We start from the raw sequence: 23,595 nt of genomic DNA on the forward strand, positions 1-23,595 counted from the left end.
CCTTATATTTCATGTCCACCTCATCATCTCTGAATTCACATCACATTTTATTTCTCTATAATTCCAGTGTACCAATACCGGTGCAGATAATTGTTACGTGTTCTGCTCTTGTACACATTTGCATCTGCGATTAACACTCCTCTGCACCAGTGTCACCAAGACACCATGCTCTTTATTCACCGCACCTGGCGATTTGAATGATTATTTCAGTTCTATGTGGAGTATGAGGTGAGCTTCAGCTGCAAGCGGAGGACAGAAGGTCCTTTTCAACAGATGTTTTATTCAATCCGACATGCTTTTCATGGAAATGTGGCAGCAGATTATCAAACGGCATTCATCAGTAATATTTAAACTAATGCTCTTCTGAGGTGTAGAACTTTGCCAAGGTTACTGAACAGTAGCTTTTGTTCCGAGTGTTGTAGCTCAATGTCTACCTGCGGCTGTCATTAACGCTCACAATAACGAGCATCCCACTGTATTTGGACCATTAAAGAGGCAGAAGAATAACTTCTGTCACGCTCTTCATTTTTCTTGTCCCCACACTGACAGTGCCATTGTAAAGTTGCTCAAGTAAGAGGAAAGTTCCTTCCTCTGGTTTCATGGCTCCATTAAGTTTTTCTTCCCTTGTGGTTTCTCTTTTATTCACCTCTGTATTTTCCAGTCATCTCCTCCCTTTCCTGTCCCCTTCCGCCCTTGTCTTTTTTCTCTCCGTCTGTCAGCTTTCCCATTTGATCCGGATTATCATTCTTTAAGCAATTATAGAGCTAATTCGAAACTATCAGAGAGGGAACTGAAGACTTCTGATGTCCAGTAAGACCAATAATAACAACTTTAACAAGTTTCCCTGAAGTTTATCAGCTCTTCACAGCACAGAAAGTGTCTTAATTAAAGTCACAGAAGACCTCAGATGTGAGCAGAGCTTTAGACACTTCTGACAATCAAATTAGAAAACTGGACGGAAATCTCTGTATAATGTTTTCAGTCAGAATATTTTCATGGACAGAAAATAGCAAATTTTTCTGTGTGGCATTCCCCAGGGGTCATTCCCCAGCTCCTGGCTGTTTTTAAGTGCGACGTGTAGTAGCAAAGGCATGAGATTTTCACACTGTATATATAATTACATAATTATTATTACTATTATGATCAGTTAATTTAGTAGTTTTTATTAAAACTAACACGTTATCGTAGTTTAACAAAGATGAATTCCCTGTTGGACATGAAACTTGCACATGATTTGATAACGGTCTACCTTGAAATGGGCCATTGCTGCAACCATAGCTATACCAACATTCTGCCCTAAACACTGTACACAGATCTACCTTCTTCTGACTGAAGTGCAGCCTAATCTAACACCGTTGCAGCCCAATTTGGTTCTAGCCTTTGTCTTGATGACCAAGTTAGGAGCCCAGTGTGATGTAGCCTCCAGCTACATATCAGACTTCTTTAATTACTCATGAGCCAGTGTGCTGCTTCAGATCCTTAGGGATGATGGACTGTTGTTTATGTCTGGATAGGAAAGTTTAACTTACAAATTAGCAGGGTGACCTTGCAATATGATGCAACTTCATAATACAGCATTATTCTAAGCTAGAAGAAAGTTATCTCAAGCAGAGCAACTTTTATAATAGTCTGCAGGTTGTGAGGCTGTATTTATAGCTAAATAATAAGATGATAAGGTGCTCCGAAAGACGGTGCTAACACAGTGATATTTAACTGGTGTGTCTCAAGTTTAGTGTGTGAGTATGCAAATAGTTGCTGATTAAAGGTGGATGATTAAATTGGTCACTTTGCATTTATACTCCCAGCAGATAGGGGCGGCATATCACCAGTGTAACCGTGCCGCTAACCGTTTTCGCTTTATACATCCATTACCATAGCAACTGTTGGCTATCTAGCTCAGTTAGCCTGTGAAGCTAGCCGGAATACCCAGGGGGTCTTGTTGTTTACACCACTGGAACAGGAGCTTTGGATTGATGGGAGAAAATGTTTTTTAGACCCGGGGCTATCTAGCTGGTTAGCATGCTAACTAGTAGGTATCTTTTCAACGCAATACACAGACGTCTTTGACATCTTCAGAACCTTTATTTCTTCACATTCTGTCGCAAATTTCAGCACATTTTTGAATGTTTTAAACTACACTGTTTGCACATTGCACATTTAATTGGGTAGTTAATGCAGGGATGTCACTTCATTGCATTCTAATTCTAATTCTCTTTCTCTCAACAGGTGACTACGTGGTGATGACCGTCTACTTTGACCTCAGCAGACGGATGGGCTACTTCACCATCCAGACCTACATCCCCTGTATCCTGACCGTGGTCCTCTCCTGGGTCTCCTTCTGGATCAAGAGCGACGCCACACCTGCACGGACGGCCCTGGGTACAAAACTACACCACACATAGCCCTGCTGGGAACATTACTTCATTTCAAAAAGGCTTTTATAACTTAATCCTCCCTTGAGAGCAGTAAGTTGTTTTAAGGCTTTTTATTAAATACTGCTTTTCTGTTACACTAACCAAATTGGCAGATAACTCCCATCTCTCCTGTGAATGATAAACAGAAGGGAATAGTGTTGATGTCCAATATACTGTCATCCATTTGCTTTAATAGAGATGATGGGAATACATTCATCTGATAATATAAACCTTGCTGCTGTGTGTGTCTAACATGAGGAAAATGTTTTTTTAAAGGCTTTTTGATCGTTCCCGATCAATCTGAGATTTAGACAGCTTGATAGCAAAAGCAATAATCTCTTTTTTGATTGGTAACAGCAGTATTACTCAGTCTTTGTGCAGTAGAAGCAATCATATTACAGGAATGCTCGCACATCCCTCAACATTGTTGTTGAGTGAAAGAAGGCAACAAATGAAGAAAAAGCTTTTGTGTATCTCGGTGTGTGTGCATGTGTCACGCTGTGTGTCAGCACGTTTCACCGTAACTTCAGCTGAGCATTAAGCCATTTTTGGAATTTATGTCCCATCAGTGTTGCTTGTTTCATTTTCATCCTTTACTGCAGCGCCAATCTTGTTTTTCCTTTGCATGAGTTGACAATTCTTTTGAATTATTTTCCTCCCCCACTGCATGCCTACTATTAGCTCATTTGCTTTCCTGTGGATGATGATGTTGTGCTGATGGTCCCATTTAAGGTGGAATTCAAGGTAAGTGTCCTACGATATAATGACCATGATGAAATACTGTATAGGATGAATACCTATTTAAATAACATGAGTGTATACATGGAAATATTAACTTAGGAATACAACATTTAAAACATGTAGGTCGAAAAAAAAGTTAATTAATAAGAATTAATTTTGTTTCCAGAAGAGTTGGAGCAAGATGATACAGAATACAGTATATAGGATATTGTCAAACAATATGACATTCTCCCAACCCTGGAGAGCGTCCTTCATGTTAAACAGACTGTGTGTGAAGAGGTTCAGCTATTAAGGTAAGATAGGGGAGTAAAGGTGCAGATTAAACTCTGACACAGCTCCAAATCATCAAAAACATTCTAGTTCTTGAAAATAAACAACAGTCCCACATGGGACCCTCAACGAACAAACGTCGGCCATACATATTCCTACAACCTCAGATGTCTGTAGTTAGCTTAGAAAAAGGTAATGTTTTGCTTTGAAATACCTGGTTTTGTTGCCACAAACGCAGATAGAGATGTCCCGACTTGCTGTCAAAAATATCAGTTTTTCATTGCCTGAAAATTGTCCCGAGGTTTCCTCATGCACATCCAGTATTGTTGTGTTTACAACTGCAAAACCACTGCGGTTTGTTGTCCAAGAAACTAAAAAACTAAAACTAAAATCTCCGAAATGTTGAAACACTGTCTCAAACTTACTCTAGTGCATATAGCAGCATCCTGCTCTCTTAACTTCTCACTCTCGAAAATCAGCTGAATATGTTTCAACAGCTCAACTGGACTTTAACAGATAGACATAAATACATGTTCAAATGTTGTACCGATTTCAAAAACAGAGCAAACTACATATTCATACATTTAACCCAGGGTGCCTTTGAATACAAATCCAGCCTGTTGGCAAACTGAATAGAATATTGAAAGCAAGCCCAGTATATATGTTGCCAGGTGCCATTTTTCTGCTGCCATAACACTGTTCCATCAGTATTAACTTTTAGATGACAAGTTAAAGAAATAAACTGTCTATTGCTGGTTCAGCTTCATCAGAGGAGTCGTGCTTTAGTGCCTTGCTCACTTGCAGTTTGGTTGTAATTATGTCAACTGCCGAAATTTCTGAATTTCTTCACTTGACCCGAGAACTCAACCTTCAACTCCGATGTGACTTGCATCGAGGCAGCACACACAGCTGTGAAGTACTTTAATTCCACTCGGTCCCTCCTGCCCTTCATCAGGTTGCCATTCAGCCAATATCACAGAAGGTCATCTGGAGCGTCTCTGTGGTAATAAAGAAGTTATAGCGCAGCTCTGTCCGTCCCTATTCCTTATCAAGCCCGGAGAAAGAACTGCACTGATGGTTGAACAATAAAGTCGATCTCATGTTATATTGTATTCAAATAAGCTAGCGTTCATTACTCGAGCATGTGCTGGGCCAAATGGAGTTGTTCCACTTGTGCTGTTAATGAAAGCTAATCCTAATAAGACATTGTGTTGAGCGTGTGTTCTTGCACAGTGTGCGTTTTGCTGTCGGGTCGATGAAAGCCGACGCTGCGACGGTGGAACATCGGAGCAGTGTGAAGCAGACGAGATCAAGAGAGACGCGAACACAAAGGTTTATTTTCAGAGTGTGTTAAGAAACGTGTTTGTAGAAGCTGCAGATTTGTGCTGAGAGACTGCTGCTTTCATGCTCTCTACCTAAAGCTGATCAGTTAGGTTTTTTATCAACCAAACACCTCGTAGCTAGCAGATAAGGATATATTGGAGAGGTTTTACTTCATGTTAATGTGGCTGGGCTGTAACAGATTTTTTTTTTTTTTGGTAACACTAGGAAATATTTACGCTCATTACATCACAGTTATAGCCGCCGCTATCTCTCCCAGTTTCACCTTCCTACTGCGGCTGTTATTTAATGTGTTATCACACTGCTCCCAATGTGTGTGTGCCAATCTGTCTCCCCATCACTCCGTCAACCTGTCTGTCTGCCTGGCGCAGACAGCAACCGAACGCAGTCGAGGCTTACAGTACGTGGGTGGTGGTGTGATACATTACCAAAGGCAGTGAAAGGCTTGTGATCATCCTCAGACAACAGGTAGCGCCGAGAAGAAAGCTGTCCCCGTCCTGATAAACATCCACATTTGGCTCAATAACAGAAAGACATTTAGCCTTTCTTCTCCGGTGCATCGCCCCGGTTTTTCAGCGCAGCCTGAAACTTGATCCCATGGCTGAAAGGGGGCGAGGAGAGATAAGAGGAAGAAAAACTGGGCACAGGAGAGGGAGTGTAAAGCAAAGTGAAGGCCTCTGGCATGCAGAAATGTCAGGAGGAGGGAGGAGGATCAGTCAGATCAGCCGTAAGGTTGAAGTCCAAGAAAAAGGCAGGTGATGCCACTACCCCCACCCAACCTCACCCCTCGAGCCTTGACAAGCTGCTAACATGTTCCAGGTGGTATTTCCAAAGAGCTGTCACTCACCCGCTACTCTTTCAGTAACAGGATGTTTGGAAAAGCAGCAGGGTTGAAGTGAGAGAGAGCTGAGCTCAGGTTGGTTCCCTTTAGACCTCCATCTCGTAACACTGATGGATCTTGACAGAGATACGGGGGGCTGTTGATGGGAATTAAACCCACCCCAGGGCAAAAGTCGAGAATGTAGAGCTGGTGAGGGTAAAAGGGGATTGTTGCACTGCAGTTTGTAGAATATTTGTGTCACACAAGTTCACTGAAAGGACGAGTTGATCTAAATCTAGTAATGCTGATATTTTTGAGGTGATAAAGAACTTCCTGTGACATCAGTGAGACAGCACTGTTTGGGTTTGAGGAGCTCGTCGTCTCTGTGACATTAGGTTAGGTCGAACAAATATTTAACAATAATTTTCTACACTATGCCATCCTAAAAAAACGGAATTTAGTTATGAAAAGAAGGAAAGACTTGTGTTTGTTATTACTGCAGTTAAACAGTATCTCCAGCTCGGTCCAATCAGAATGCAGCTAATTTCCATGATACACGGCATATCATGAGCAAAACAAGCCATGGTTGAGCATTTTTTGTTGTTTATAAGATCTTTTAGGTCGACTGCTACTTTGGTGGAATAGTGGATGTCTACACTACACATTTATGTACTTTGCCCTGTTAGATAAATCACTGTGGCAATGAGACTGAAATGATTTGACTGTGGAAAATAGCACCATGTAGTTTTGGGGAAGACATTTTAATCAGAAGAGAAATATCTTCATTGTGTGATTTATTTATTTATTTTTATGCCTAAACAATCTAAATAATTATCATACTGACCTTAATTGACAGCACAATTTCATACTGTTATACTTTGTTTATATGTGGCGGACCCTGCCACCTTTCTAGCTTCAAACGGTGTTCTGGGCACCTCATTTTGCTGTGAGAACAGCTTGTTTATTCACTTATGGAAAAATACATATTTTCGAGTGTGTATAATTACCTCATTAATATCGTAAATATTAAAATTCAGAGTTTGAATTTCCTCTCCAAAACGACATAGTGCTGACAGTCACTTGTAATTGCCCTCCACTTTGCCCTCTGCAGATATTTTGGCTGCTCAACATCACACCACTTTATCATTTACATCCAACTTAAAGCAGCACAGCGCTGCTTGAACATTAAATTGTTTTTGGGGCATTTGCTGGAACAAACCATTGTGTTGTTTTCCTTTGGAGTACAGTCAGTTTGCACTGGAACTATTTTAAACCAGAGAAATTGCTCCAGTCCCCAAACAACACCCTGTTTGGTGAGTATTTATTCCACTCAAATATTGGGCGCTGGCTAGCAGCGAGCACTGGCAACAAAAGAAGCTTATTTTCTCCTGATAGGGGTGTGATGGGAAAAAAAGAGGCAAAATTCAGACACCCAAGGTTTTCCCTGTGAGAGCCGTCATTCACACAAACGCTTGTCAATGGTGATATGTCAGCTTTGGTGTAAGCGCTGACAACGTTCCTCCTGGGAACTCTACTAAGAAGGCGGCGAGTTAAAGATAGGTGATAGTAGAGAGACACCAGTCCTTCAAACTGTGCTGCGAGGAGATGGAGGGATTTAAAATTGGACTGTGCACTAACTATGTGAACAGTAGATTCTTCATGTTAAGGGGTTGCTTTCTGACACCGGACAGGGTCAAATGGGAGCGGTCATCACTTCCAACAGCATAAAATGAAGCTAGCCGAACGGTCAAGGTCGTGTCCGTGCAATCAGTGAGTTCATAGAATGTAATGACAGCATGAAAACAGGGAGTTTGCTTGGTATCTATAGATCATGATGGCGCAACAGAGAGTCAGATGATACATGGCTGACTAAATAAATGATGGGGGAGAGCAGACTGCAGACGGGACTCAAGTCGAGCCTTCTGACTGATTACATGCATGGGAGATGTGGCTTTAGGTCAAGGCTTCTACATTGTGCATGAAACACCTTTAATCAGATTAGATTGAAGTTGCCATGTGTAGCATTTTAACCTCAATCATTCGCACATTAATTGGAAAACATCGGCATAATTACCATAAACAGACAGACTTTCGTCGAGGAGTCTGTCAGCTCACGTGCACACTGCCTTTTAGTCTGTGTGGATGTGGCGGAAAATCTGCAGCTCAAAACAACAACGCCTTCACTTTGATTCCACTTCACCTGTTCTCACTGCAGAATTTCAACTACACATTAGCCTACTTTGTCAGAACATGTACAGTATATTCACTGTTATTTTGAGGGCTGCTGTGATCTCTAATCATTGTAAGTCTCATTCAGAGATTATGGAACAGACAGACATGGCACTCAAAGCTAAAATTCGTACATTTTTTATGTAACGTCAACCTCGCATATACTTCAGTATTTTGGTAAACTTTTTCTTAACTAAATAGATTTACAGATTAAACAGATTCAAACATTATTCACAAGAATTGCATTTAGGTCAAACAGACGTATTAAAGGATCTGTGAAAATCACTTATTTTGTCAGCCAAATCAAAATGAAATTAATTTTACTTCAGCAAATCAGGACCAAGCATGAACTCATAATCCATTATAAATCCACTATAAAGTGGTAACATTATAGTATGGGTTAGCTATTGCTTAATAATATTCAATGCAACTTGATACATACAGAAGTGCCACTGTTATTGTTTTTTGCAGTGGCATTAGTGTAAAATGATGGTGACACAAGTTTTCACATATTCAAATTACCTACACTGAGAAGACGTATCGCTCATACTATTGATTCTGGAGTGAGAGGCACCTTTTAGCTGATTTCATGCTGAGACTTTTAACAGAACCTTACATAACTTGTAGGCCACAAAACACTTCACAGCAAAACAGTGTTTCAGCATTCTCATGAACAACTGAAGGAGATTTAAAGTAGACTAAAATGTAAAAAAAGAAAAAAACTGTCTTTGTATAGCTTTTTTCTGTGAGGCTCCAGTAATGTTCTGTGAACAACAAACCCGTTCAACCTTGAACACCGTGTGTCTGCAAGGTACAACATGCACATAGTCTACTTAAACGTGTGGTTGAAAAGCAAAATGTCTCTGATGTAATCTAAAAAATGTTATAGAGGAAAAACAGCAACTATTCTCCTTTTAGAAGAGTTTTGCAGAAGATAAATTTACTAAACCTAAACATGATTTATGAATTATTTAAAGTTTGAGCTAGGTAGCCGGCTATTTATGTAGGAAAGTGACCATTCTCTATCCTGTGAGACACGCTTCATTTGGAATGACACCAGACCTGTATGTGTGGCAAAATGAGGTCCATAAATACTGAATACTTCATCCACTCATGTTCCAAATTGCAGCTTTACTATTGACTAACCAAATATTGAGTGTCCTGATTTATCAGCTGATATAAAAAACACTGGCCTTACAGATCTGCCGTCTTTATAAAACCTATGCTGTCCTGTGACCCGGCCACTGATCCTTACCTGGTACTCCTCAGTGCTATTTATAGAAGCTGTATGCACACGAGCTGTGGGCTGTTCCACCTGGCTTACCTCTGGACACACAACAAAAGTCACCGTCTGATATGTGTTAACATACTGTGGAAAAACCCCATCACCACTACACGTCTGTGATATACATTTCAACTAATATTTTGTAAGTTTACTTGCATTTAGACAACAAAGAGTCCGTTCTTCCTTCTTGCTGCGATCGCACCATCAACATCATGTCGCGCTCTGAGAATGTCGGAGCATATTTGCTTTAAGCAGGCATATGTACCGCTTCTCTCACTTCGGTGCGAAGGCTTGTTCTCTGTAGATGTGAGACTTGGTGTTGTTTAGATCACCCTGCACAGACAGGAATCACCCGGTTGCTATGGCATCATGCAGCAACAATTCCCTCAGAATGAATTAAACTGTACAAAGAAAACTTGTGACCTTGATTGAAATAGCAGCCCAAACTGTGAGCAGCCGGTGGTAGCTTGTGATAAAAAATAAAAAAAATAAAAAACTAAAAAGAAAAACAGTAGTGTCGCTGCACTTGCTGATTTATACAGATGACACAGTATACTGTGCACTGGGATTTGAACAGATACTAGGGTTTAAGGTATTAGAAGAGGAGAGTTGTTCATTTACCTAGTTTAGCGCTTAAATCTAATGAGCGGGAGAAAAGAGAAAGTCTAGACGAGCAATAGACCAGAGGAGGTAGCTTGAAATAGATGGGAGCAACTCGTCTCTATGGAAACCACAGTCGAAAACAGTGGCACACTCTGCCATGAAAGACATGTGGGAGATGAGGATGAAAGAGACGGAGAAGAGAGAGGGGGGAGAAAGGGATGGAGGGGAGGGGTGAGACGCGGCATGAGGAGAAAGAGGGAAGGATGAGAGGGAGAGACGGCGAGCTTACGAGAATGATGTGTGTGTCACAGCAGTAGATATCGATGCCCCCAGTGGGCACTCATGTCACCGGGTTCATCTCTCTTTGAAAGAATTGATTTCATTTCACCAGGCGAACACAATATTCTCCTTTAAGACGCCTTGGGGAGTAATTTCTCAAACAATGGCACTGATGACACAACGAGACACATTTAAAAGTTATTTCCAATTAGAATAGTTATTAACCAGTGTGACAGGTATTCATTAGCGCTTTCACAAGTCGACAATTTTTTTTTTTTTTTTTTTAAAAGGTCAGTTACCTCTTAAAGCGACTAACTCACCATTAGCATCAATCATTTATAAGTAGCCGGCAAGTGATTGGCAGTACTCTCTCAGCCTGGCTATTAGACATTTTCATTTAAATGTGAGTTTTCACTATCATGTAAAAGCCTCATTTATCACTGTCAATTAAAGACAAGTGCACTAATGAGGGCTTTACCTCTGCAGAGGCTGACTAATGACCAGACATGGGTCAGGACATAACCTGAGAAGTCTACAAAAAGATTCTCTCACACACTTATATCGATGGCAACTTCTGCTTGGAAAGAAAAACGATGAAAAGTTGCACAAGATATAAAAAAAAATTGTAAGACTCGTGAAATTCTTAAGTAAGTCAAAACTAAGATATTTGAGGCTTCTGAAATATATATATATATATATATATAAAGATATATATTCTAAAGATATTACCCAAGATTGGTGTTTGAATATTGAAATGTGATGCACTTATTCATTGTGGCAGTATGCACATTTAAAGGTTAAGTTCACTCAAAAAAGAAAATCCCGCCATTTAGAGCTTCAAAGCAAAAAAGCTTTCCAGCATTCTCCTAAACAAATGAAGTAGATAGGGACTTGCTTTTAAGCAAAAAAAAAACCAAAACATTAAGTGACTCCATACAGATTCTGGTGATTAAAACCACCCAGAACATCCAGGACGAGCGAAAAGTGTCCCAGGCTGAGGTGAACGTGCATCTTTGCAAAACTGAAACTGATGAGCACCCTGTGTCCAGCTGAAAGTTTGTTAAAACATGCGAAGAAAGGAAAGAAATGAAGGGAATCAAAAATCTGAATTATTTAATCATGTTATGATCATTAACTGTTCTGCTTCACCACACTCAAAACAAACCTCCACTGCAGCAGAAGACAGGCTTGACGCAAGATTGGGGACATCTACCCAGAATACCCCATATGCATTATTAATGGTGACTAATAAACCTCTGCCCACATGTTATATAATCACTGACTTCCACGTGGGTCACCCCAATGCTAACCAGCCATTCATCACACTATCACAGTGACTTCTCTTTGCAAAGTGTTGCTGGAGCCTTCCTCACACTTGCACTACCTTCCCCAGGTATCACCACAGTGCTGACCATGACCACCCTGAGCACAGTGGCCAGGAACTCGCTACCTAGAGTGTCCTACGTGACGGCCATGGACCTGTTTGTCACCGTCTGCTTCCTGTTCGTCTTCGCTGCCATGATTGAGTATGCCATGCTCAACTACTACTCCTACAGTGTACGCAGACCTCCTCCCAAGACACGGAGAATGGTAAGCCTGGGGTGAATGTGTGAGTAATAGGCAGGTGCTGCGTTTAAGCTCTGCATGTATCCTTTTCTATATGTTAACATCCAACGAAGGGTTTTCTTAGAGCACAGCTGCACAAAACAAGCCTGTAAAGTGTGCATTTTGTATTCTGTATTGTTTATATAATGCTCTCAGTAGGGCATCAACATGAATAGATTGCTGATTGGTTCTCTGTTTGAAGTGAATGTTAACATTGAATGTAGAAATGTAATCAACAAAGAGAGCACAAAAGGAAACCAGACACAAATACAACCACAGCGAGACTCGATACAGACGAGTCTCGCTGTGACTCAAAACAGCGACAGAGGTCACTGTTTTGAGTCTCTCTGAACCAACAAACTGCAGACTCGACAGCTCAGTGAGCTGAAGAAGTTCTCTGAAGTTCTGAGGTCGTGGGTTCAAGCCAAGTAGAAAGGAAGGACGAGTATCTGTTGATGTGGCTTACACTGTTAAAAGTTCTGAGTTTAAATCCTCTAGGTTTTCACACAATTATTTTGTCCTCAAAAGAAGTGAAATGCTCAAACAAAGTGATTCATTTAAGACTGATTTATCTGATTTATTTATTTTTTTTAACCTGATGTCCAAAACAAAGTGTGAAATCCTCTCAGTACCAGAAGTTTATCCCCAGCTCATTAGCTCAGGAAGATAAAGTGCTGCTTTGAAGACTGAAGGTTGTGGGTTAAAACCTTGATTGAGTTTTGAATGCTGCTGTCCACCTGTCTGATCCAGCAGCTCAGGTGGACACTCTACAGGTCAGAGTTTGATCTCATGAGACTTTTAAAGTCCAACACTTAAAAATGAAAACTTAAAAGCGCTCAGAGAAGAGATGTGTCAGAAGATCCTGACTCTTTATAAAGTTGCTGCTCAGAAGAAGGAGTGAAAACCTCTGAGAGACTCTTTGTCTGTCACATCCTGTTAGCTCAGCAGGGTAAAACCAGGGTTGGAAGTTTTGAGGTTGTGGGTTCGAGTCTTGATTGATTTTTGAGTGTCCAGGCTCAAAAGAGTGAAATGTGAAAGAAACAAAGAGCATCAGTCAGATCCAGTAGCTCAGACTGATAGAAGCTTGGTCAGCAGTTGTGGGTTTGAGTCTTGACTTGGTTTGGGTTTGATTCTTATAAAACTCAGTGAAGTTTGAAGTACAGAATGAAAAGCGCCCAGAGAAGAAGTTGAAGTGCTCGGTGGACTGGTAGTGCGGTGGGTCTGTTCCCGGCTTGTAGTCACCACAGAGGTGCTTGCACAGGTTCGACTCCTGCCTCGTCCTGCCTGGAGCCGAAGGGGGGGGGGGGCACAGGATGTGACACAGTTTTAAAGATGATGTCAACTTCCAGTAGAGTCGGAAGAACAAGACGAAACATATTGTGACTAAAACTTTGAAAGTTGGGCGGAGTCTGTAGCTGCGAGTTGATGATGCGGATTGTGGCCTTGGTCACCATGTCTAGTTCTAGAGGAATAAAAGATCAGAACTTCAAATCATCCTTAAGTTAGTCAAACAACCTGCAGATGCTGTTACTTTCAATGTCAACTATTAATGCATTTCCAAGGATAATATTATATTATTATCCTTTTCCTATATTATTATAATATTATATTATTATCCTTGGAAATGCATTAATAGTTGACATATTGAAAGTTATTTTAAAGTCATTGTAACAAAAAAAAAAAAAACAGGGACGAGTAGTCATCTTCGTCATTTACTTTTCTTATATGTGTAAATGTGTGTTTGATGTCTCAAATGATACATTGTTCATGAGTTGTGTTTTCACACCAGACATCACCTGGACAACAGTAAACTTCATGTGTAATCCATCTTTGACTGCATGTGCTTTGTCAGCTGGCAGGCTGAGTTGCAAATAATATTTACCTGAGCTGCCATCAGTGCCCAGATCAGCAGATGGACGATGTTGAGTTTACGTGTTTCAGACTTCAAGGCAACACTGTAGCACATGAGACAGATGGTTAGAGTTACACACAAAACACGTAGATGAAGGGTTAATTAAACTCTCTGTGTCTGTATCGACTCTCTGTTGCTGTTTTGAGTCTCTGAATACAGCAAGAGACTCAACAGATGATCTTATTGTTTGCTGTGAAGATGAAATAACAAAGAAAAAAGTGTTTGAACGCTGTCTTCATTCTAACAATACCAGCCTTCAGAAACTCATATTGATTGAATCCATAGGGAGTCAGAATATTTTTTTTTTTCTGCGTTCCCAAGTGTATGACATGTGTCTATATGGACACATATGCAACTGAAAACATTTCTTTTCTAGCAATCGCTCCGGTGCGAGAGCCTAATGCTCTGTGTGGGCGTTCTCACGGCTGCACCTGCCGCGAACGCTTTAATGGCGGCACAGCACACATGTACTAAGACTGAGTCAGCCACTGCTGCTGTCATTTCCTACTCTCCAGATCCCCTCCCTCTTCATTATTTCCTCCCAGTGTGGATGAGTTCTGCTGAATGTGTCTCAGGGCTACAAGGACCGTCATCTTGGGCTGAACAATTAAGTTGTGTTACATTCAGTCCCCTCCTCTGCATTTCTGGCTCTCTGCTGTATTTTGGCCTCGCCTGTCTGCAGGGAAGCCTCATATTTCCCTCCCCCCCCAATCCATGTGGCCCCTTTGTGCCACCCACTCAGTCAATTCTCTTACTCCACAAGGCACATCCAACTCTCTTCCTCTCCCCCTCTCGCCTCCCACTCTTCCTTTAAGAGCGGCGTAGAGGACTGGAAGAATGTGTGATTTTTTACCCCAATTAGGTTGTCCCACACGATTTTATAAACATCAGGGAGGAAGTCACATAATGAGTTTTCTCAGGAGGTACTTCTTCAGCATTCACGTCTAAAAGAAATGCAGCAGCATTATATGGATATAAAGAGGTTGAAAATAACAATCATTCTTGTTATAATGTTTGTATGTTCTGTTAAATGTACTTTTACTTTGAATGAAATATGTGTGACATCGCTGGGCATAATCTGTTTTTTGGTAGTGTATTTCTGTCCCTACTTATAACTGGACAAATGTAGAGAGTAAATCAATAGTGGTGTTTCAAGAGTAAAACATAAATAAGTTGTGTCTTAGTGTTCATAAACTGCTCTTGCTTTTGATTCTTTACTTTTGGCAGCTGTTTCAAAGGGGAACTGTCCTTTTGTATGAGTAATCCTTAACAGAACTACTTCAAAGCAGTCATCCCTAATAATATTCACCAGTAATGGTTGCTAAACCTGTAAAGTGCACATATGCACATTTAACGCTCTGAATCCTTGGTATATTTTCAAACAGTGGGTCCATGATTTTGACGTAGTAAGACAAAAAGCAGACCTCCAGTCACTCTCAGTTTCACCAGCTGAAAAGACAACTGTCACAGGCAGATACAGTACTAAGCTAGTTAGCCTGACATTCTAACAATTGCTATGTTAGAGCAGACAAAGCATTAAGAAAGTCAAAGCTCGGCTCGGCTGTTTGGTTAAGGTTACAGTTAGCAAACCATAACGCGTTCTCTCTGTCTACCCATACAGGCGTACTCATCTTTCAACATGGCTCACACCCCTCGGCCCATGATGCCCATGGGCAACTCCCTGTTCTGGCAGGACTACGAAGACAACTGCATGTACGAGTGCCTGGACGGGAAAGATTGCACAAGCTTCTTCTGCTGCTACGAGGAGTGTAAAGAAGGCGGCTGGAAGAAAGGACGCATCCACGTCAACATCCGCGAGCTGGATTCCTACTCCAGGGTTTTCTTCCCCACCTCCTTCTTGCTCTTCAACATAGTCTACTGGGTCAGCTACCTCTACCTCTAGTCGGGCTGTGACCCGTGGGCCCTGCTGGAACAGCCACAGTCCCCGCCACTTTGCACTGCGGCTCGTGATTTAAGGTCAAAACTAAGTGTGGAGGAGGAAATGAGGTGGACCCACTCTTTGGGAATTATGGAAGATGTGCTGCCTCTGGAGTGGTATGACTACCTGTGCGCTGTGGTGCACAATGTAAAGGCCATGATACTTTGAGCAGTGGCACTCCAAGGAGAATAAAACGCTCAGCAGTCGAACAACAAGCAGCCAGCGTTACCTTGAATGGATTGGTCCCTTTGATGACTCAGATACCAAACAGCAGACAGCTACGACTTCAGAGACGTTCTGGGACGGGGGTTGCATTGCTGAATCTTGGTCGTCGAGATGGCGAAGCACCCATAGTGCCTTCTTTAGAAAGGGTGCGGCACAGAGAGACGCAGCTTCAGAGTTCCCTCCATTATCTGTATTACCTCATCCACCACACCGCCGCATGCTGAGCTGTTTATTCTTTGACGGAGCAGACCTGGAACACCACCACAGGAGATATTTAAAACTAACATTTACCATTCATTTTGTAGCACATTAGTTTTAGTTGTACCCTAGTATTAGTTCTGCTTTCTAATATTGTAACATTTTCTTATTCTTCTTCGTATTATTATGATTATGATTATTATTATTATGAGAATAAGTTGTATTTTCACAGCAGGTCAACCAGTTCACACATCAGTTGATAAGTGTGAGTATGAGTCAGTGGCAGGCCCAGTGTCTGCTAATATATTTCTGTAGTTACTGAGCCTTTGTTCATGATGCTTTACGACCAGGCGATGCAGTTTACAGTAAATGCCAAGAAGATTTGGGTGTTTATGCTGAATCTGCCACAGAAAATGTACAAGAACTGCATAAATACACCAATCTAATTCTAAACATGCTAATCTCATCCCCAGGCATATTCTGTGTGTTACCCTACTTGAATGAACAGATTAGGTTAGAGCACTGCTGGTTTCTTCCTGACAACAGCGATATGAAAACAGTTTCACATTTTGTTTTAATCACTTTATTCTTATTCATTTATGATTTGGTTTTGTCTTTAACAGGGTCATTGATTAGCTTGGCTTTTGAGGATAAGTTCAACAGTTTGGGATTTTACAGGAAGGTTTTTTATTATATATATGAAATTATGGAGTTCATGTTGTGTCACTTCTATAAGGATTCTATTTGACATGGTCAGTGACGGTATTCACTTTCTTGCTGAAAGTTAGCTGAGAAGATTGATAGCACTCATGGCTTTACACTGATTGTGAAGCTATCACTGGCACCGTTAGCTTAGCACAGAGTCTAGAAGCAGGGGAGGAAAACCAGCCTGTCCAAAGGCAAATAAATCCACTTACTTGGACCTCTGCAGTTTCACCATTTCATGGGGGGTTGTTTGTGGCTGACCAGTAACTTCCACTGGGTTTAACCATTAATCATGTGGAACAGATGTAGTCTCTGTGGAGCTGAGGCGGGCTGAATGAAGCCTGGATGGTGGCAGAAATAAAAAATGTTAACCTCGTACAGTTGTCATGCGATGAAATTACCTTTACGGACAAAAAACATTCTGGCCCGAGCTTCATACATGTTTTTCTGCCTTAAAAGGGGCTATATGTAAGAATTTGAGTTGAAAATCGTCAAAATAGCTGTTTGGATAGTATGTTGTCTACATATTGTGTTGTAAAGACATCTAATGAAGTTAGCATGCTAACCAGCTAACTCCAGCCCATCCTGAACCAAAAATCAACACCAACACTCCCCAAGCCTGCTGCACTAACTTAGCTAACTAGCTAACAGCAGCTCGAGTTAGCAGCAGTTAGCAGTTACTCTGCTGCCTCCCCCTCATTTGTTTTGTGTATGAGTTTGACAGCTGGCCAATTCTTACATAGCAAAATGTTATGTTGTATGTTTATCACACCACTAATAAATAACATATTAAAGGACAATATGTAATAACCAGCCACCTGACAGATTCAAATCTGCTATTTCTTTAGTTCATTCTTTGAAGGATTTCAACGTAAATTCTTACATATGGCCCTTTTTAAACCCTGGAATTTAAAACCCTGGACACTGTTGGACAGCTGTGGCTTTGTTTCCAGGCCTTGTGCTAAGCTCAACTAGATGGCTGTAGCTGTATATCCACATAAAGACATGAGAGTGGTCATTGTTGTAATCCTTCTTTTGCTATGTAAAGCACTTTAACTTTATTTTGAAAAGTGCTGTATGAATAAAGCTTATTTTATTATTCCATCTGACTCTTGGCAAGAAAGCTAGTATGCACCTTTTCTCAAAATGTTGAACTGTTCCAAGGAGCTTCTGACCCCAAAGACATTTCATCAGCGTTGCTTTCAATGGAGAGTTTCACCTGCGCATGATGTAATTCTGGGGAAACACCAAATCATTGTTTAGACATGACAGTTGTTCAGCATACGCGTATATTGGCACAAAATGGATTCCTGCAAAATCAATTATTAGCTTTGAACACAAACCTTTGGAACCATAAAGCACGTAACAAACATAACGCTGTATGCGGCCAGTCTCCTTTGCATCGGTCACCCTGTCCAGTTTCAGATGCAGAGGGTGGAAAAATGCAGTCTTGATGAAAGCTTCGATTCGTCTTGTGCCCAAGCTGGCAATGATCACAGGTACTGTAAAATAGGTTCTATATATTGTGATACTCCATACACTCGCATACTGTACAAAGAGCAGTGTTGGGGGAAAAAACGGATGGTTCAAGATGGCTGTTGATGACTCTTGATTGAGTCGCACATCCCCCTCCCCTCACACATGTGAAATTGATGGAGGCAAACAGCTAGCGAGGTCGAGAAAAAACAACGGGAGGTGGACGCCGTTTGAAACATTCTGGTTTTCTTTACTGTTCTATGGTGTTTTTTGCAGTCGTTTGGCTTTGTAGAACAATCAACCCCTCCCTTCCTTCTCCCCTGACACACACACACACACACACACATACATACACACACACACACACACACAGACACTCTTTCCCCGGTATTTGTATGTTCAGAGAAAAGCTTTTATGTAAGATGTATCTAATTAATGTTTCTATTTTCATACAGTTATATATGGAATGTAAGTTAGGCCAGTAGCGAGGCCGGAGTCAATCTGGTTCCAGTTCAGTCAGTCCAAGCAGCGTAAACTAGTTTATATTTAGGGGTTCTGCATATTCATAAGGCCTCCAGACACTTTTGTGTCCTGTCCAGAGGTTTGCGATCACAAAGCAAATCGCCTGGAGTGATAGTGAGAGAAAGAGCAAGGGAGGGCTGTTCCTCTGTGGGCTGATTTAACACATGAGCTCGCAGGAGACAGTGGAACTTCCTGAGTGCTCTGACACAAGGTCCATCTCTCCTAGAACTGACTGAACTGAGCAGAGCTTGGCCCACACCGCAGTAAACTCCTCTCACCTCTGATATTTCTACTACACTTTATAAGTGTCTTAGTCCGTTGAGATACTTCAATAAAAACAAAATCACTATTTTCTACGTCTTAATGAAAAATCACCTGTGTGTTTTGACTGACTGGGACCTGTATTTATAAAGCCTCTTTTGGAACCGGAGTGCTAACCCAGGATCAGCCGGCAAAGCGTAATGAGCCCGCCTCGAGAGCCTCATCCGGAGACCTCATCACCCCCATTAAAGTTTCAATGATGTATCGTCACACCGGGGTGTCAGAGGATCATGTAATACTTCTACTTTACCCTGCGAACCAATTTTGTTTTGATTGACAGTGATGTTTCCGGCGGGGGGTGAGAAGAGGGGGTGGAACTAAGGAAGCCACTCTGATCTTGGTTCAGCACTCCTGGAAGAAATATTTTATGAAAACAGGATCTAGAGTGAAAATAGGTATCTTTTTTCTAGTGCGTGGTACATTGCTTATATTAATAAATAACGTTTTGGTCAAGTGCTACTGTGAAGTCTTTTTTTCTGGGAGAGTGTGAAGGTCTGTTTACAGGTTCAAGTCTGAAGAAGGAGATTTAAAAAAAAAAAAAGGTATCTGGGACGTGAAGAGGAGACACAAGACTATTATTACACTGGAAATTCCATCGTTTAGGGTTTTTTACACTTCAGTCCATGAGTGTATCCATCAATATCCTTGGTAATATCCTTTCAGACTTCAGTGTCAGGGCCTCCTTAGCTCTGATCCCTGTGAGTCATCATCAGTTTGAACAGGATTTGATAGAGACGCTTGCTGCCAGTGACCAAACAATCGTCTCTCTCACTCTCAAAGTCGCTGTTTGAATCCAAACACTTGTGTGTTAACAATACGATTAAGACGGTAATCTCTGCTGGCTAATGGTAGCAGATGCAAGCGCTCACATTCCAAGCTGGGAAACTCTCTGTTAACAGCTCTAATGCACTGTCGCCATTATCGCAGTGGCATTTTTTAAGTATTCCTGTCATGCGCACATGTACAGTAAACGTTAGCTTCTTGTATCTGTTTAACATCTCACCGAAGCTAATCTTAATTTTCATACACACTTGATCTGGGTCGTACGCGGAAGTGAATAAACTGCAATTCTTGTGGTGTGATCTACAAATGTGCAGATTCACAAGGTAAAGGATTCAATTTTTTAACCGCTTTGACCCGCTCAGGTCAAGTCTATTTGAACTTTGCAATCTTTCGAGCTTGCAACACCCTCTTACCTTACACCCGTCATGGTTCAATTCAACATTAAGGGTGCAATATGTAAGAACTGGACACCTGGAACTGCTGCTAACTGTAGCTACTAGTTTTAACAGGGAGCATGGAGAGTTTCCTGCTTGTACCACAAAGTCTAAAATAGAAATTTTAAAAAATGTAGTATCGCTCAACTATTTATTGCAGCCAGACAGCGCTCCGCCTATTATCCAGCGAGCAACAGAAAGAGATGGAGGGTTGAGGAGGAGCAGGAGGGAGACCGGGCACAGTCGGCATCAGCATTGTCAGAACCTGAGCAGACTATCACCTCTCGGGGCTAGCTGGTTAGCATGCTAACTTCAGCAGATTTATTTTTCTTACTAACCAGTTTGATGTAGCTACTTAAGCTACGACCGAGAAATATTCGGAATCTTTCCCCCCCCAATCGTGTTTTTCATGTAATACTAAATGTGATCAGCTCACAGACGGGAGACTGGTCATCAGTTATCACAGTGATTACTGTGAGGATGTTACAGGTTTACCAAACTGCCGCTCTGTGATGTATTCAGGTGATCTGAGTCCCCGGTGGTATCGTATGTAATCGTCAAACAATTACCTAGTCCAAGCACAACATTTAGCTGTCACACATTCGCTGGTTTCATTAGTCCAAAATCATGCATCCAATCAAATGTTCTGATGGGCAACATGACAAATTAATCTCCCCACATACAATAAAATGAGTTACAATTGTCCTAAGGCGTCCTCGCCTCCCTGATGACAATGATACGACTAATATCCAGTGACAGATGCACAAGCACGTCACTGCCTTACCCCGAGTTTGTTGACCTAGTTTAAAAGCGAGCGGCATGAACATGAGTATGAGCGAACGGGAGACAAATAAATGGGAGTCAAAGGGCGGATTGTCGGGAGCGAGCGATGAGCCCCAACGCCGCCGCCGCCGACAAACTGGAAGAAGCTCCTGCCACCTACGCAAAAGCAAAAGCAGGATGGCACACTAACACAGTGGATGTGGGGAGAGAGGCACTTATGCAGTTGAAAATTGAGCTGTCAGAGAGAGAGAGAGAGAGAGAGAGAGAGAGAGAGAGAGTGTGTGTGTGTGTGGATTTAACTCATGAACTTGCTAGTAAAGGAATGGACACCCCAGTTTGTAGGCAATCAGTGCACTTGTTTGTTTGTGTTCGCATGTTTGTCTCAGCGAGAAGCTTTTCCGTTTGTGTGGGTGGGTGCATGTGCACGCTCATGTCATCAGTGTGTACAGGTATGTGTGGTTACTGTATGTGTTGGGAGTTGGAGGGAGTGAGTTATTGTGAGAGGAGTCATTAGATATACTGGGACATATAGTATATATGTGGGATTTATATACATTTATATATCCTACTTTTCAGTTTTGAAAAGAAAACGATTCCAGGACTGTTAAAATAGTAGTATAGTAGTATGAAATATTAGGCGGAAATGTTGGCGGGCAAAAATGAATGTTTCCTTGCGTTTACAGGACACATATTGGGGGTAGTTGAAAGCAGAATTGGACGGTGGAAGAGGAGATGAGGCGGCGTCCAGTGAGTTTCTCTCATTATCTCTGAATGTGCCCGTGTGAGTCGAGGCACCATTACAGGCTGTAAACACAGCAGCGTTGGACAGAGCCGACAGAACGATTCCACCCGCCAATGTTTATCGTAAATACCAAAATGAGCTTCGCTTAAACACACATCATGTTATTTTGGCCGTTCTCTGGTAACATATTTCTCCTTTAATATGTCATTTCTTAGTGGTGGGATAAAGTGACATGTTATTTACTTGGGGGTTGCAGGGCTGATTCTTGGCCAATGCCTCAAGGCCTTAAAAAGTCTCTAGTACAGAAGTGATCAAAACTTTAAGCTGTCTTAAAATGCAGGTGAATGCCCGAGCGTTGTGTGGGGAGGGCCGGAGGAATAATATCTATCCATTCGACTGCGGCAGGGTCAACATCATCAGGTGTTCATGTAATATAATGTTTACTGCTGCAAGAGGGGAAATGTACTTTACTCCATGACTGTAATGTTATAGAGAGGGAAGGAAGAGAGAGACCTGCAGTCTCTGGTGAGTGCTGAGTTCAACGGGAGCTGACCTAAAGACCCTTGTGCGTGTTGCTTGCTAGTTTACAGCTAATATACAGTAAATTAATCTGGCTGCTTGGGTCAAATAAACACTCTGACGCCGTGGTCAAACTTGCTTTGCTTGTGTCGACCACAATTGAACAGTATATTAATAATTAATTACATATTCAATCCTTAATTTGTCACCATATTTTTACATACGCATGCAACAATAGTGTAAGTGGTGCTTTTTCCGGCATTTTAACTTTTTACCACTGTCTAATTTTTCTAACTGCAACAACCGAACGTCTAAGTACATCACTCTCTATCAATACAACACAATCAAATAGATGGAAGCTTTTTATTGCTTGGTATAATCATCTGTGAATCGTCTTGTTGAAAAGCATGTGCACTTTTGGGAATTTTTTAATGTCTTTTGTGGCAGTACCTGGTTCAGCTGAAGTGTTCTTTGAGTCTTTGATAATAGAAGGCTTTCAGGTGTAGTAATGCTTCCTCAGGCAGCGTCCTGTCTTGGGAAAATACGGTCTGTGCAACGCTGATTGCATTCCTAAACATTCCACTCACATGTCTCAGAGTACGCATGGTGAATTTCTTTGCTGTTTTTGAGAGAAATTTGATCATTTTCTAACACTAGTTGACTATTGATGCTGGATTTAAAGGTCAGGGTGTACATTACTATATTACAGCCCAACAATGGTTGGTTTTGGGAGGTCTTAAGGGGGTATGATTGAGAAGAAAAGGACTACATGGGGGTGGACATGCTAACATGTACGCCTGCACACTATTATGGACTATTACTATTCATGGAGACCAGTGGACTGCTTTTTAATAACTATTTCCTACATTACCCACAATGCAACTGTTGAAATCAATTAAATGTATGTTACTACTATTCATCAATAAGCACCGGAGCACCATCCTGGAATCAGGGATCAATAATAAAATGATAAGCTTTTAATGAACAGTGTTTAAGCATGTCCTCAATCCATACGATCGAACGATCGATATATAGACAGATTACTATTCATCCCAGAGAGGAAATAAGGTCATCATAGCAGCAGCATATTCACACACTTCCTGCCGACTTCCTCTGGAAGTCCTGTTGGATAGACTACAAAAATGGTTTGAAAGACTACAAAATTGTTGGACGTGACTCGGGGAAACCCAAACCCAAAGGCAGTCACTTGAACAAATGTGCAGGATTTGAATAATGGGATGTTAAAAACACTGTTGGCTTCACGTGCACTTCGACTACACACAAGATGGATTGGGAGGAACAGTAACACACTATTTCAGAAAGATAGCCGTGCTAGACATATATAACTCATGTTGTAGCGAGGTCATTAACTATCAGTCTCCAACCAGACGCTCATAAGATCTTGTGTGTGTGTCACCCCAAATATATGTGTATGGGTGTGTATGTTAG

At 41.4% G+C, this 23,595-nt stretch overlaps 1 protein-coding gene and 1 long non-coding RNA gene across 4 annotated transcripts in view; one reads left to right on the forward strand and one right to left on the reverse strand.

The window, feature by feature from the left end:
* LOC115577135 (gamma-aminobutyric acid receptor subunit gamma-3-like) overlaps positions 1-19,344 on the forward strand; it is a 94,298-nt gene extending 74,954 nt beyond the window's left edge. For all 3 annotated transcript variants that reach the window (XM_030409966.1, XM_030409965.1, XM_030409967.1), the window contains 3 exons: positions 2,227-2,379; positions 11,376-11,572; positions 15,121-19,344. In XM_030409966.1, the coding sequence (XP_030265826.1) occupies positions 2,227-2,379; positions 11,376-11,572; positions 15,121-15,402 (632 nt within the window). In that variant the 3' untranslated portion in view covers positions 15,403-19,344. The remainder of the gene's footprint in view (positions 1-2,226; positions 2,380-11,375; positions 11,573-15,120) is intronic.
* On the reverse strand, positions 11,567-17,822 carry LOC115577137 (uncharacterized). The gene is made up of 5 exons (XR_003983030.1): positions 17,702-17,822; positions 16,779-16,907; positions 15,668-15,913; positions 13,470-13,542; positions 11,567-13,049 (listed from the first exon to the last, which is right to left on the reverse strand). It is a non-coding gene; the product is annotated as an uncharacterized LOC115577137 (long non-coding RNA).
* Positions 19,345-23,595: the final 4,251 nt, after the last annotated feature.

The sequence above is a fragment of the Sparus aurata genome, chromosome 24, assembly GCF_900880675.1.
Source record: "Sparus aurata chromosome 24, fSpaAur1.1, whole genome shotgun sequence".
Taxonomy (NCBI): Eukaryota; Metazoa; Chordata; class Actinopteri; order Spariformes; family Sparidae; genus Sparus; species Sparus aurata.